The 15,248-nt window shown below is 49.1% G+C and overlaps 1 protein-coding gene across 2 annotated transcripts in view; it reads left to right on the top strand.

Moving 5' to 3' along the window:
* The window catches only part of CHST11 (carbohydrate sulfotransferase 11), a 256,954-nt gene that overhangs the window by 110,254 nt on the left and 131,452 nt on the right, over positions 1-15,248 (top strand). For both annotated transcript variants that reach the window (XM_032346537.1, XM_032346536.1), the window contains exon 2: positions 11,368-11,453. In XM_032346537.1, the coding sequence (XP_032202428.1) occupies positions 11,368-11,453 (86 nt within the window). The remainder of the gene's footprint in view (positions 1-11,367; positions 11,454-15,248) is intronic.

Raw genomic sequence — 15,248 nt, 5'->3', positions numbered from 1 at the left:
TGTGCCCTGCGGGTCGTGTCTCCTGTCTGGCTGGTCTGGCCTCCCCAAACCCTCTGAGACATGAATCCCCTGGGGTGCTCCTTTACCTCCGTGCTTCCCAGGCCCCTCTCTGGGGGAGCCTGATTCAGGGGGGCTACAGACGTGTGTCTTTTTTTACAAGGACCTCAGAAGACTTCTCAGATTCTGAAGACATTGGACGAGGTTAACTGTGTTTCAGAAATGGTCTAGTTTCTTACCTTTGGGGAAAAGATCTCAGATTCATTCATTCTTTTGTTCATTCATTCATTCCCCCAGGTGCCGAATTTAGGCACTCTTTTAGGGACCGAGGACATTGCGGTAGAGAAGACAGTCCAGGTCCCTCCTCTCATGGAGCTTATAATCTTACGGCAGCGATGGGCAGTGGCCAGTAAAGCATTTAAAATAAAAAGTCAAAAGGCAACAGGTGCCTTGAAGAAGAATAAAAAGCAAAGCAGAGGGGAGAGTGAGAAAGAGGAGGCAGGCTGTGTTCACTAGTGCGGTGGCGGAAGCGATGACTTGAGCAAGAACAGGAGGAGGAGAAACACGGTAATGGAACAGCGAGCACCCAGGGCCTAATGGGTCGGGACAAACACTAAAAAAAAAAAAGAGAGAGAGAGAATAGAAAATATCAGTTCATCACACCTACGCTGGGTGTGAAAGGACAGGAGACAGCCCATCTCTAACTTTGTGACCTTGAACAAGTCACTTACGCACCTGGTGTCCGTTTCTCCACCTGTAAAATGGTGCTGGGGACATGGTCAGTTCCACTGGATTGAGGTTTCGTAACCTTCCAGTGCCCGGCACCTCCTCCTCCTTCAGCTCTTCCATGCTTTCTCGGGGTGGACTGCAAACACGACGGACTGTCCAGGAAGGTCATTTTTGAGCTTCGCATGCTGCCGTTTGCCCTGGTCGCTCAGAACCAATTCTGAGGGGGCTTTTCCCCAATCATAAATACCCATTCCCTTTGCTTGTGTGAAAACCATGGGCCAGATGGCCTCTAAAGCCTCATCTTGTCCTGCGTATGCCTGATTCTGCATTAACCTGTCAGGTCGACAGCTGGTTTGCTCTTGGGCAGGGACCCTGGGCTTTGTGGAAGTGGGCACGAGCCTCGGCTAGGGGGGGGCATTTTTGCAGATGGGCCAGAATCCTCTAAAAGAGGGGATGCATTGATGGCAGAGGCCATTGGTTTGGGCTAACACATGATGGCTCGTTCTTCTAGCAGGTTAGTACTGTAGTGTATGTGGTATGCTCTTCAGGACAGGGCACCGCAGTCTCTCTAGGACAGTAAATCTCCTGGCCCTCAGATGAAGCTGTGACTTTTCTCTTCCAGAATTATGTCAAGTGCTTTCACCTAATTCTTGGATTTATACCCTTGACCTTTGCCTGCCGAAACTTTGATTCATTTTAGTTCTGCCACCACCTCCACAAGCCAAGGGGCAGGAGCTTTGTGGAGCTTACGGTAGGGAAAGGACACGGGCCTGGGTGTTAGCTATCAGAAGGGTTCCAGTTATTTCCGAATCAAATGAAACCCAAATTCCTCAGTGTTCTTCAGTGGTTGCTAGGAAGGTCTCCAAGAAGGAAAAACAGATCTGGAATGGGTATTGATTAGCTCTGGGTTATTGTAGGGACTGAGAAGGAAAGAAGAGAAAGTTGAAAAGCTTAAGTTTGATAATAGTATTAATGATGGTTTAGGTTGAACCCCAGTGCCCTGAGTCTCCCACCCTCAGTGTTCTGGGGCTCCTGAAAAGTCGCCTGCAAATACGGGCGTGTTGAATGTTTTATGAAACTCAAAGCCTGGGTAGTTGGAGGACACTGGGTCAATACTCAGGACTGCCTTTTTGCCTGGCCTCTCCCAGTTCCCACCTCTGTAAGCTGTAACAAGTCTCATTTCAGAGGAGTGGGAGAGAGCACTCAGGGTTTGCGTCCACAGAAATGTGGGTTGGAATCCCAGCTCTGCCGCTCACTAGTGTGTCATCGGGGAAATTTTTCAGCCTCTCTGAACCTCAGTTTCCTTGTCTTTAAAATGGGTGTACTGCCACCCGCCTCCACGTTGGTGGTGAGGAGTAGAGGCGGGACATAATAAAAAACTAATGTTTACTGAGTGTTTCTAGAATTCATTTCGGGCACATCACCGTTCCTCAAGAATGGATCCTATTAATTTTGCCTTATGTTTTGGTTTGTTTTCATTCCTTTGACTAAGAAAGCCAATTAAGTGATTTTGAGGATGTTTTGTGAGCTAACCAACTTTGAACTTGTCTTTTTTGTTCTTCTGCTAAGTGGTTTGGCCTGGTAACCCCTTTCGCAGAAAAAACATCTTTGCTTAAACCCTCCCATCTCTTAACCAGTTGTTTGATCTCATTCACTTGATGCAGACGAGCTGAGTACTTATTCTGTGCTCAACACTTAGTTGGGCAGAGGGCTTGTGGAGGGGGGTGGATAAGAGAACGCATAGAGCTGGGCTGCCAGGGACTCAGTTGGGGGATTGAGCTGGCCTTGGACGTGAGAAAGTTTGGCTATCCCGTTCCCTCACTGGGCCACGTTTTCTCTTCTGAAAATGAGTGCGAGGGGTCAGATAGGAGCTAAGACCCCCTCAGGCTCTAAACACGAGTTTTGATTCTTAATTTTTTGGCAGGAGCAAAGAGGAAACGCAAAAACCTGAACCCATCTGGGCATGCTGATGTGCTGAACACACACGGATTCAAAAAGCCTCAGATTCCTTGAGATAAAACTAAGTCTCATAGAGATATAGAACATTTTATTATTATTTTTAAAAATTTTATTATTTTTTAAATTAACATATGGTGTACTATTAGTTTCAGGGGTAGAATTTAGTGATTCATCGGTTGCATGTAACACCCAGTGCTCATCACAAATGCCCTCCTTAGTGCCCGTCACCCACTTCCCCCGTCCCCCACCCACCTTCCCTCCTGCAACCCTCAGTTAGTTCCCTATAGCTAAGAGTCTCTCATGGTTTGCCTTCCTCTCTGTTGTTAATCTTATTTTTCTTTTTCCTTGTGATCCTCTGTTTTGTTTCTTATAGTCCACATGAATGAGATCATATGATAATTCACTTTCTCTGACTGACTTATTTCACTTACCGTAATACCTCTATTTCCATTCATGTTGTTGCAAAGGGCAAGATTTCATTTTTGATGGCTGAGTAGTATTCGTGTGTGTGTGTGTGTGTGTGTGTGTGTGTGTGTATCTGTATCTGTTTATCTATCTATCCACCACATCTTCTTTATCCATTCATCCACTGATGGACATCTGAGCTCTTTCCATAGTTTGGCTGTTGTGGACATTGCTGCTATAAACATTGGGGTTCGCGTGCCCCTTCAAATCACTATGTATGTATCCTTTGGATAAATACCCAGCAGTACAATTGTTGGGTCACAGGGTAGCTCTACTCTTAACTTTTTGAGGAACCTCCATGCTGTTTTCCAGAGTGACTGCACCAGGAGAAAATTTTAATATAGTAGCTACAGAAGTATCATTTGTGAGGATTTATGTCCCTCTGTTTCCCTCTCCACTTTTTGGGGATGGCTTGGAATGGAGCCAATTCTAAGCCAACTTGTGACGTGCGAGAACCCTGGGACCTTCAGCCCCTTCCCCACTCACCCTGCCGCCATCTTTGTTTTCCTCGCTCTCCCTCCTTTTTCCTCAGGTCTGAATATTTCTTCCAGAAACCTGGGAAAAACCACCAATACGCTCTGATGTTAGCAAGTGACTCAAAGCGGATTTCTTCCTTCGTGTTTTAGAGGGAGGCTGGTGGTCCGAAGGAGATGCTGAACTCTGAGGAAAAAGAGGGCTCCCGGAAGGCTGGGCTCATAGGTGCTCCCGGCAGAGGGCTGGGCTCTTTCCACTCTGAGCCCCTCCTTGTGTGGAATTTCAGGTCCCAGGTTACTGAGACAAGAGGGCTTTGTTCCAACAGCTGCCCCAGGAGAGCTAGAGACCATTGGTTCTGCTTCCATGTAAGATTTGGGGGGAGGGTCCCATTTTTGTATTATTATTATTAATTTTTCTTTATTGATGGCATTTTTAAATAATATTTATCTTTTTTTAAAGATTTAATTTATTTATTTGACGGAGAGAGAGAGAGATCACAAGTAGGCAGAGCAGCAGACAGAGGGAGGGGGGAAGCAGACTCCCTGCTGAGCAGAGAGCCTGATGTGGGGCTCGATCCCAGGACCCTGAGATCATGACCTGAGCTGAAGGTAGAGGCTTAACCCACTAGGCCACCCAGCTGCTTTTTTTTTTTTTTTTTGAAAAACCTCCTCATTTCAACCAGGATGCCAGGCTTTGGTGGTGGATCGAAAACTGGGCAGAAATCGAGGAGCAGTCTGTCTCACAGCCAAGCTCTGCTTTTTCTTTCCCAGCCTTTCCTGGGCCCACACTTGTCTCTCCTGCTCTTCTGTTACTGGGTAACCGCCACCGGGTCCTCTGTCTACACCTCCTGCCCCTTGCACCTGACTGCCCCACTCCCAGCCCCTCTACAGGGCTTACTGAACCCATGGTTCTCTGGGGAAACTTCCAGCTGCCCTGTGTTTAGACATCGGGAACTTAGGGGTCCCCTGGTTTTATCTCTGCACTTGACCAAGGAGAAATCTGAGGCCCGGGGGGACCTGGTTCAAAGCGAGGCTCTGTGGTGGCAAAGCGAGGCGTGGCATCCAGGCCTATGACTTTTCGCATGGATAGTCCTGGATGCTATGTACCAGGCTATTTTACGTTTTCATTTAATTCCCCAAACCACCCTAGGATATAGGCATTATTATTATACTTTAGAATTTCAGAGATGCTGACTGAAGGTCCCAGGGCTGGTTAATAGTGAAGCCAGGATCAGAATCCAAAGGGTGCTGCTCGGGGCTTGGGACTTGGCTGATTTTAGCATGGGAGAAGTCCAGAGTTCCAGGAATCTCTTCTGTCCCAGGCAAGCCAGGACAGTCAGAAGCATAGGATGTGCTCCCCCAGAGAGGGGAGAGCTGCGACGGAGTAGCCTTTCAGAGCAGCTGGGTACCCGACAGTAGCAAAGCAGATGGCCCGTCTTTCCAGGAATGGAAAACTCCCTCCTCTGAGGGAGCTGGGTATCTCTCTCACTTACCCTAACTTGATGGCGTTGACCGAGACATGGTCCTGTGCCAACACCCTTTAGACAGATGGGCTGGTCGGTACCGCACCAGGGCACTGCCTGAATTGGTGCCTTTGCAGAAGACATGTCTGTGATTGCATTGTTGCTCTGCACCCGCAGAGCATGGTGTAGATGAGGGCTCATACTCAGGCTGTTAGCAAAATCAGATTCAGAAAGTGTCCGAAGTTAAGTGAAGTATTAGAGCAGTTTTGCTGGCAGGGGAGGGCGGAGTGGAGGCTCATTTGGACCCAGCTGACTGAGTAAGTAAGCCTTGCCTCGCTCTAGAAGTCGAGGGAAGTGGGAAGACAGATGCTGTGGCAGCAGCTTGTAGGGACAGCAGGGGAAGTAGTGAAGACCACCCTTTCTGGGAGCAGGCCTGAGTTTGAATTTGCCGCGTGTTCTGCCCTCCGCTGGCTGTGTGATCTTGCGCCAGTTACTGGCCCTCTCTGGGATTCCGTCGGCTCAACTGTAAAATGGGAATAAATCATATTATCATCATTGCATTATTTTGGACATACAGGGTTTTTAGGAGTCACAAATGACGCAATGTGAGAAAAAGGCTTAGCCTCTGTCAGGCATCAGGCACATGATAAACTCAATAAATCATAGTCGTCATGATTCTTATTATTAACTCTTGCTGTACTTGATAAGACCTGAGTTCTAGCCTCAGCTCTGCGGCTGGCTACCCCGGGGAGCTTAGGCAAGTGTTTAACCTCTCAGTTTCTTCTGTAAAGTGATGGGGCTGGATGGTACTCCCCGAGCAGCCCAAAGGTCTGTAGTTTTCTTTCTTTTTTTTTTTTTTTTTAACGATTTTATTTATTTATTTGACAGGCAGAGATCACAAGTAGGCAGAAAGGCAGGCAGAGAAAGAGAAGGAAGCAGGCTCCCTGCTGAGCAGAGAACCTGATGCCGAGCTCCATCCCAGGACCCTGGGATCATGACCTGAGCTGAAGGCAGAGGCTTAACCCACTGAGCCACCCAGGTGCCCCAGTCTGTAGTTTTCTAAAATGCATCAAAGGTGAGCTCCCACCCAGGGCCCCAGGGTCTTACAGTTTTATGTCCTAAGACCCACATTAGCCATCCAGCAGCTCCCATGCAGCCCAGAAGCAAAGGCGAGGTGAGAGGGAGCCACTCAGAGGGTGAGGCGGACTCCAGCCCCTTGCCGGGAGCCCACTTTGCGTCACCTGCTGTCCGTTTATTTTGAGTAGAGGATCCATGTAGGAACAATGTGCTCTTTGTCATCATAAAACAAACATAGGGGCTTGATTCTGATTTTAGCTTCATTCATGTATCTTGGAATATACAGAAACGTTCTTGGGTCCAAGAAATCGTGCTGTAAATTGAGCCAATTTGATTCTTACCAAACGGTCTTGAGTTCCGTTGATTGGGGTTTTGAAAGGGAAAGAGAAAAGCAAGAGTTGCAGCTAAATAAAACCTGTGGTGGCGCGTGGACAGCAGGAGGCCACTGTTAAATGTCCTCAGGGATTCCTTTCTTAGGGCTTTTGATCACCAGACCTTTTATTTTCAAAGGGGGAAAAAAAAAAAAAAGAACAGCTGTTGAATGCTACTGGTAGTTTCTTCCTTATATAGTAGAAAACAGCCTGTCCAAGGCTTGTGAAGGAAGCCTTAAATCCTAGCTCATTCACAGGCTTTTTTGTGTGCCTACTGTGTGCCAAGCAGTAGGGGAAAATGTGAATAAGAAGGGGGTGGTCTGTAGTCCATACCCCTCTGCCCATGCCTGGCATGCTGTAGGCACTTGGGAAGTTCATTGAATGAATGGAGTGTAGTAACAGTTAGTTTTTAGTCTGTCACATCACATCATTTTAATGACCCCTGTGACACTGATTACCTTTTAGATCCCTTGCCCTAGATGTGGCCAGCCAACCCAGTCTTGGGCCAAGCTAGAAAGTTGCGTGGTGGACTTGGCATCTGACCACGGGTCCAGCATTCCAGCTGAGAGCACGGACAGGCGCTGCTGGAGTCCACACTTCCCCTCTTAGTCACGAGACCTGGGCAAGTTACCTAGCCCTGCTGTGCTTCAATATTCCTATCCATAAAGTGGGAACAGTGGCAGTACCCACCCCATACAGCTGCTGTGCAGATGAAATGTGTCAGCTACAGGGCGTCCCGTGAGCCCTCTCTAAACTGTACCCGCTACCATTTGTGTGTGTCACTCACTCAACCTTCTCTGAGCGTTTACCTAAAACGCTCATGGGAACGACATACTTAATACTTAGGTGCGTAATTGCCAGCCCTTCCTTTGTCTCCCAGACACGCAGCAGGTCCTCACTATCCTTGTTTGGATGTGAAGAGCCTAGCAGTCAGGTCTGAATCTGCGAGTGGTTACTTTCCACTCCCGTGGTCTTGACCTTGGTCAAGCTTCTGAAGTCAACAGAGGCTCAGACCTATAAAATGCGGTCCTTCCTTCACCGTGGGAAGGGTTATGCTTAACCAAGTGCCTGGCACACGAGCACTTGGTAAACAGTAAGATTGTTATCATTCTCATAAACAGCACACAAGGCCCCTTTGGCTTTGGTGGCCTGGGTTGTCGAAGCTGGTTCCTGGGGCGCCCGACAGAGTGCGCATGGCCAGGGCTGGAGGAGGCACAGAGGGCGGGCGGCCTTGGGAAAGGGCCTGTGTTACAGGCCCCACACGGTCAAAGCATTTTAAAGGCCTTGTATTAGAAAAATAAACCAATTAAATAATACCGCCCCCCATAAAAGCTGACTTTTAATGGACTCCATGGTAAGGTTTTCACCGCGGCGGTCCTGCAGCCTCTGTCTCCGTGAGCCTGTCTGCCGCCATGGGGAGGGTTTAATCTTGCACGGCGTGAGCATAATTTTATAAGTTTTATGGCTGTTTTTTCTCCTCCAAAGTGTTGCTATGTCATTGTGCTCTGAGGGCAAGTTGCACGCACTTAACAGTTTACCTCGTTTTTGGTGGAAATGAAAAATGAAGCAATAAATTAAAGAAAAACACAACGTGGATTTTCCCCCTTCTTCTCGAGGCTTTGGTAGAGGAACAAAGAGGCAGTGTTTCCCCCCGCCGCACCCCCGGACAGCCTAATCAAATTCTAACAGCTTTTGTGGGTGGACATTTGCCCGCAGATCGCCTTGCGGGAGAGGGCTGTGGGGAGGCGGCACGTGTCTGGAGCCTTTTTGGCTGACCCCAGGATCCTGGGGACTGCTCTCTGGGGTAAGGAGGGGGTCAGCCAAAGAAGCCCATGGGCCACGCCTGTTTCTGTGACACGGAAAAATCATCCAAAGAAGATTTCCTGACACCTGAAAATGACACGAAATTCACGTTCTGTGTCCATGAATGGAGCGGTCTTGGCATGCAGCCACGCCCATTGGGTTCTGGGCTGTCCCGGGCTAATGACAAGGTGCCCCAGAGACTGGGGGGCACCGGGCCGAGGTGCTGCCTGCCCTTCACAGAAAAAAAAGCAGTGACCCTGCTCGTGGAGGCAAAGGAGAAGGGGCAAGAGCATACAGTCCCCAGGTTTCTGGAAGCGATGCTTTACTCTGAGGATTTCCACGTGGCTCCGAGGGGCACGTCAAAAGAGAACTGCCTGAGAAAGCATCGACTCACCTGGAGAATGTCCAGAAGTAACTGGCTCCGTGCAGAGATGGCTTTCCTCACCATCCCAACCCCAGGCAGGCTTCTGAGCGAGGGAGGGGCCCGGGTGTGTCCCTCTTCGGCCAGCCCTCCCTGCCTTCTGTGGCTTTCCAGTCAGAGAAGCCTTTTTTTTTTTTTTTTTAAGATTTTTTCATTTTTTCAAAAAAAATTTTAAATAGTATCTTGTGTGTGTGGGTTTTTTTTTTTTTTTAAGATTTTATTTATTTATCTGACAGAGATCACAAATAGGCAGAGAGGCAGGCAGAGAGAGAGGGGAAAGCAGGTTCCCCACTGAGCTGAGAGCCCGATGCAGGGCTTGATCTAAGGACCCTGAGATCATGACCTGAGCCGAAGGCAGAGGCTTAACCCACTGAGCCACCCAGGCGCCCTTTCTTTTATTTGACAGAGAGAGACAGCCAGAGAGGGAACGTCAGCAGGGGGAGAGGGAGAAGCAGGCTTCCCGCTGGGCAGGGAGCCCGATGTGGGGCTTGACCCCAGGACCCTGGGATCATGACCTGAGCTGAAGGCAGACGCTGAGCCACCCAGGCGCCCCCCAGAGAAGCCTTTGAGGTCTGCTGACTTCCCATCAGCTCGCTGGATGACTCAAGAGCAGAGAGGTTCTGCCCTTCCCTCCTGGGTGTAAGCGGGTTTTTGTTGGGAATTGTTATGTGCAAATCCAGTGTACGATCTGATGCCTTCAGAAATTTGTAAGGAACGTTTTTTGGCCTGCACGCCGGTGTAAGCATTCTGCAGATAGGAGTAATTCACGGAATTCTCACAGCCCGCGCCATCTTACAGCTGAAGAAACACAGGCACAGCAAGGTTAGGTGCCTTGCCAAAGGTCACGCAGCTGGAATGCAGTTGAGCCAGAATGCAAACCCCGGGCTGTCTGCTGCAGGGAACATCCTGGGTCCACTCCACGGCTGCTACAGAAGGATGCATTCTTTAGGCTTCTGGATGGATCTGCTTTCCTTGTCCGCCCCCCCACTCCCATGCCCTACCATATCATTGCACGAGAAAATAGCCTCCGGTGGGAGAAGAAAACGCTTGTTGTCTCATTCATTTGTTTCTCCCTCCTCGACACCGTCCTCCCTTCAACAAATAATTACCGACAGGTGACTGTGTGTACGGCTCTGGGAGGGAGGGCCCAGAATGAGAGTGTTGGTGAGCAAGGAGAAAGAGAAAAGAAAAACTCTTTTCCACTTAAAAATAGTTCTTGGAGGGATGCCTGGGTGGCTCAGTTGGTTGAGCAGCTGCCTTCGGCTCAGGTCATGATCCCAGCGTCCTGGGATCAAGTCCCACATTGGGCTCCTTGCTTGGCAGGGAGTCTGCTTCTCCCTCTGCCTCTCCCTGTGTTCGCTCGCTCTCCCTCTCTCTCTCTCTCTCTGACAAATAAATTAAAAAAAAAAAATCTTAAAAAATAGTTCTTGGAGGTCAGGGGTGGGGGGTGGCGCCTGGCTGGCTTAGGCGGTGGAGCATGTGACTCATGCTCTTTCATGATCTTGAAATTGTGAGTTCGAACCTCACATTGGGTGTAGAGTTTACTTAAAAATAAAACCTTTAAAAAATAGTGCTGAGTGTCCCCAATGCCGTTGGCTTTTGAGGAGTTTCCTTAATTCTCCCTCTTTTATTTTATTTTTTTAACTTTTCTTTTTTGTGGGCTCCAGACCGAGCGTGGAGCCCAGCGTGGGGCTTGAGCTCACGACCCCGAGATCAAGAACTGAGCTGAGATCAAAAGTCAGTTGTTTAACTGACAGAACCACCCAAGCACCCCTTACCCTTCTTTTATTATTTATAAGTGCCCTCCTGTCTGTTTAGAACTATAAGCCCTTGTCCTTTGTGCCTTGACCTGAATACGTTCATTAAAAATAACCTAACTTACAAGAGGCTTTGGGTGACCGGGTATCTGACTTAGCCAGTGGGGAGGGCCCTCCAGGGGGAGGCCCTGCAGGGTGCTCAGGTGACCAGAACCAGGTGCTGGAGCGGGGGAGGGGGTTGGAAGGGCAGGAATAAGAGGTTGTAATTGGGGGCGCCTGGGTGGCTCAGTGAGTTGGGCCTCTGCCTTCGGCTCAGGTCATGATCCCAGCGGCCTGGGATCGAGTCCCGCATAGGGCTCTCTGCTCAGCGGGGAGCCTGCTTCTCCTCATCTCTCTCTCTCTCTGCCTACTTGTAATCTCTCTCTCTGTCAAATAAATAAATAAAATCTAAAAAAAAAAAAAAAAAAAAGAGGTTGTAATTGATCATTGAGGCCTCAATTTGAAATATATCACCAAGCCTGGTGCTCCTAGTGCTCACTCCCTGGGAACAAACTTTTCACTCTTTCGTAAGTAGCTTCATTTTGGTGAGTTTCAGATGCCTGACTTGTTTTCCTAAAAACTTGGGGGAAAGAATGTTTTAGATTATTTATGACCTTCTGAGTGTGGAGATGCCTGCAAGCTGGGGAAGACGTACCATTGGATAAAGGAACAGTAGCTTTGCTAGAAGCTGACTTTCTCTCTCTTCCTTTCCTACCTGTTTCTTCTTCCCCCACCGACCTCTGTGCCTTTTTCTTTGTCAGACAACAAGCTTTTGTTGCTCATTTCTGATGAGCCTTCACTTTCTCTCCTCAGTCATGCGGAGGAACCCCTTCGGTGTGGACATCTGCTGTCGGAAGGGGTCTCGAAGCCCCCTGCAGGAACTCTACAACCCAACCCAGGTAAGCCCCGGAAACTTTCTTGCTTTCTTGGCTTGGTCTCCATGCATCAGTTTTTGGAGGAGAGGGGAGAATGAAAGTCTCCAAAATCTGGTTCTTGCGGAATTTGAAATTTCCTGGCACTGCTTGGCATTTTACCTTCAGTGGTCGTTTTCTTGGTCACCCTTGCTCCATGTCATGGCTCTGAATTCTAGCGACCAGAATTTAGAATTCGAGAAACCCTTTGGTATAGTTCTCGACTAAGCTTTCAGACCTGCTCAGGTTTGAGAGCCATATAGTCACAGGTTCCAGAAATGGGGCTCTGAACTTAGCCGTCTGGACAGTGTCCCCCTTAGCACCCCCAAAGAAGGTTCACGTGTGGGTGAACCTGTCTCCCTGTTCCATCGGTCCATTCAAGTCCAAGATCGATCCTCCAAGGATCCCCCCTCACTGTAGCTGGTACCAAGAGTCCGTTCTGGTGGGGGGCGGGGGTTGCTTTTTGTGAAGTGACTGTCATGGTAAATTGAGCTTGATCGTGAAGAGTTTCTCTCGGAGTGAACTAAGCTCCAATCAAGGGAATATGTCCTGGTGGAAAGCTAGAAGCCGGGGGAAGAGGCCTGGTCACCATGGCGATGGCCTCTGTGATGTGTGTGGGTCTTGATGAGACTCTAAGGCTGGTTCTCTTGTGGGAACTTGATACTAGGACTAGTAAGTGAGCTACTAGTGGCCTGACCTTTGATTGCTGTTGAGCAAAGGAAAAAAATGTTCTGCTTTGGCCTTAGTCTCTTAGGTTTCTTTTTTTTTTTTTTAATCAAATTCTTAATTTAGTATTTTTGTGGACTGAGGTGCTTGGTAGAGGAAGATAAAGCATGGTGCTCAAAAATGTTGCATTCCCTGAGGTCTCACAGAGGGAACTTTCTAATCCCATAGATCGTCTCACCTACACTCCCTTCTGCAAAAATGGGCTCCTGGGCTTGTGCATCAGGGGTGTCCTAACCAGGTGAATCCACTCCCTCATCAGCACCACTGCTTGGGCGTTCCGGTGTGGCCAGGCCTGGTTAGCCAGGTGACTGCAGACTCCCATCTCCCCAGGCTTCCTTAATGGGTTTTCTGGTGACTCAACAGGGAATAGCTATTTGGGTTTTGTTTGGCGCTCAATTAAGCTGATTATTAGAGGCAAGTCTCCTAACATGTTCACATACCCGTGTTTAGGAAGAGCAGACAGGAGGTGCGTGGACTGTGTCTGTGCTGTTCACTGGCGTATCCCCAACCCCTAACACAGGGCCTGGTCTGTAGACGGTGCCCCCGCGTACCTGTGATGGGAAGAATGAAAGTGTGTGTTCACATCCTACCTCCTCTCCAGCTGGCTGTGCGGCTTGAATACGCGATGAGTCCACGTCTCTGGAATGCGGGGAGGATAAAATAACTCTGATGGGTCAGGGCTATGTAAACATTTGTCATTATCATGGTCATGAGGGTGGTTTCCATACTGGAAGTCTTGACTTGAGAGTCAGACGTGGGTTCAGAGCCTGGTTTCTTCATTCCCTAGCTACGTGAGTGTGGGCAAGGTACCGGACCCCTCTGAGACCGCCGGCCGTCCTCTGTAATGCGATGCTCACAGTCCCTGGCTTGCAGGTTTGCTGGAGAAGATGGACTTTGCTCAGTGCCTCCTATGGAGTTTGTCCATTCCTGGATTCATTCACTTGTTCACGCATTCATTTCTTCACTATTACAAGCGCCGGGCACTGGACACCAGGCAGCTGGGCATGTGTGGTTAGCCCTCCGTGTCTGGTTCCTCTTGTTGTCCCAGAGCTGGCATGAGCGAGTTGGCTGGAAAGGGAGACCCAGCTTGGCCTGTTTGTAAACCCACCAAAGGAGAGACAACCTGCGTGGGTAGAGGTCATCTCTTCTTTCTGGCAGGGTTTTGTTTTCCGGGTGAGAAGCTCATTTAGCAGCAGCCTAGGACCTGGGAGGGATGATGGGGCTGGAGAGGCAGCTCTGGGAGCCGTTTGTGAGGGCGTAGGTGGGTGAGTCACCTCCATCAAGAACGTCGTGGGCAAGCTGTCTGGCCCCCGTCTCTGGCAACCAGGGAAATGTCCCCGCAGGAAGATCTCCCCGCTTCCTCGGGATGTTGCCTGGGATGTTTTTTCTTAGGCTTGTTTCCTTTACAAGCTGCAATTGTGTTCCATTCCCACGCAAATACAGTCCGTGGTGCTTCTCAGAGACACTCTCTTGGGGATCCTTTGGGCTGCCGTGGGCTGCCGTGAGCTAGGTGCGGAGAGGAGAGAAGGGAGCAGCCACCCCTGTTGAGTTTAGTTAAATTTCGTGTCCCCAAGAATTTTACGGACTCTGGACCCAACTGGGCTTGGTTGTGCTCTGTCACGCTTTCTCACCAGCCAAGCTGCTGAAGCTGCCGGGCCTGGACTGATGTTCTGACAGAGGCAGATGACAAAGCCTGTCAGTTTTGCTAGAAACCAAACGGCTCCTAGGGATGCCATTTCCCCATCTTAGGCTGATTGGTTATTTGGCTTTGATATACGATGGTGAGAATAGGAACTATTTATTGTAGATAAGAAAGGGTTGTTAGAGGGGAGCCTGGGTGGCTCAGTGGGGTAAAGCCTCTGCATGATCGCTCAGATCATGATCTCAGGGTCCTGGGATCGAGCCCCGCATCGGGCTCTCTGCTCAGCGGGGAGCCTGCTACCTCCTCTCTGCCTGCTTCTCTGCCTACTTGTGATCTCGGTCTGTCAAATAAATAAATGAATAAATAGATAAATAAATAAATAAAAGCTTAAAAAAAAAAAGAAAAGATAAAGAAATGAACGTTAGAGCAAGAAGGTACCATCTTCGTTACCATGTACCAAGGCTGTAGACCAGATGTTTTCTCGATGGTTCTAAATATCTCAGGGAATGCTTACGATAAGCCCCAAACGAGGTCTGCCATTCCTATTTCACAAATGGGAGAGCTGAGGCCAGGGAAGTTCCACAGCTTGCCTAGGACCCCACAGCTGGTAAGAAGCAGCATAAAGATTCAAGCCCAGGACACACTACACATCCATTTATCTCTATGCTCTGCTCACTGTTACCAGCAGAGTTTTTTTGGCACGAATCACCCATATCCTGCAAAACAACAACTGAATCACACCCAGATTTTTACTGGACAAAGACTTAAAAAGCTCTCTGGGGGACAATTGGCTATAATCGGATTTTTATGTCCATGGTTTTATTATTTCAGGACCTCACGAATCCCCTAACCACTGAAATGACAATTGGTTAAAAAAAAGTTTATGGTTGATATTCTTAGAAGAACTGTGCTCTGATGTCTTATAATTTTCCTGGTTCTCCGCTGTCTCCCTGGCCCCGAAATAAAATGTAATTGCTGATCAGATCAGCGGGTGTCAAGTCACCGAAAGTTCAGGGGTTGCCAACTGCACATTTGTGGGCCGAGCACATCTGTGGGCCACCCTGGTGTAGCTCAGGCTCGCAGGGCAGAGCTCGTCGGCAGCCGTCAATAGGGCCATAATTGCCCCAAGAGTGCCAGTGGGAGCAAGACAGCTTGTCCTCCTGCCCCGCCCACCTCCTGGTCCTCTCGTGGGTTCCCTGAAATCTTCACAGCATCACTCATGTGGTTCAGCCCTGCCCTGCCTGGTGCTTTTTTTTAGCATTTCTCCCTGCTCTGTGATTACCATGTTCCAAGAAGACAGATGTGCAGCTGAGGGGCTGACCAGGGAATTCGGGAATTCATAAACGCAGAGTCTAGAAGGCTTGCAGGAGTGCACTAGGTCCAGCTGTCGATGGGCATTCCTGAGGGCCTGGGAG

Source organism: Mustela erminea, chromosome 6, assembly GCF_009829155.1.
Source record: "Mustela erminea isolate mMusErm1 chromosome 6, mMusErm1.Pri, whole genome shotgun sequence".
In the NCBI taxonomy this organism is placed as follows: Eukaryota; Metazoa; Chordata; class Mammalia; order Carnivora; family Mustelidae; genus Mustela; species Mustela erminea.
This window is presented reverse-complemented; position numbering and strand designations above follow the sequence as displayed.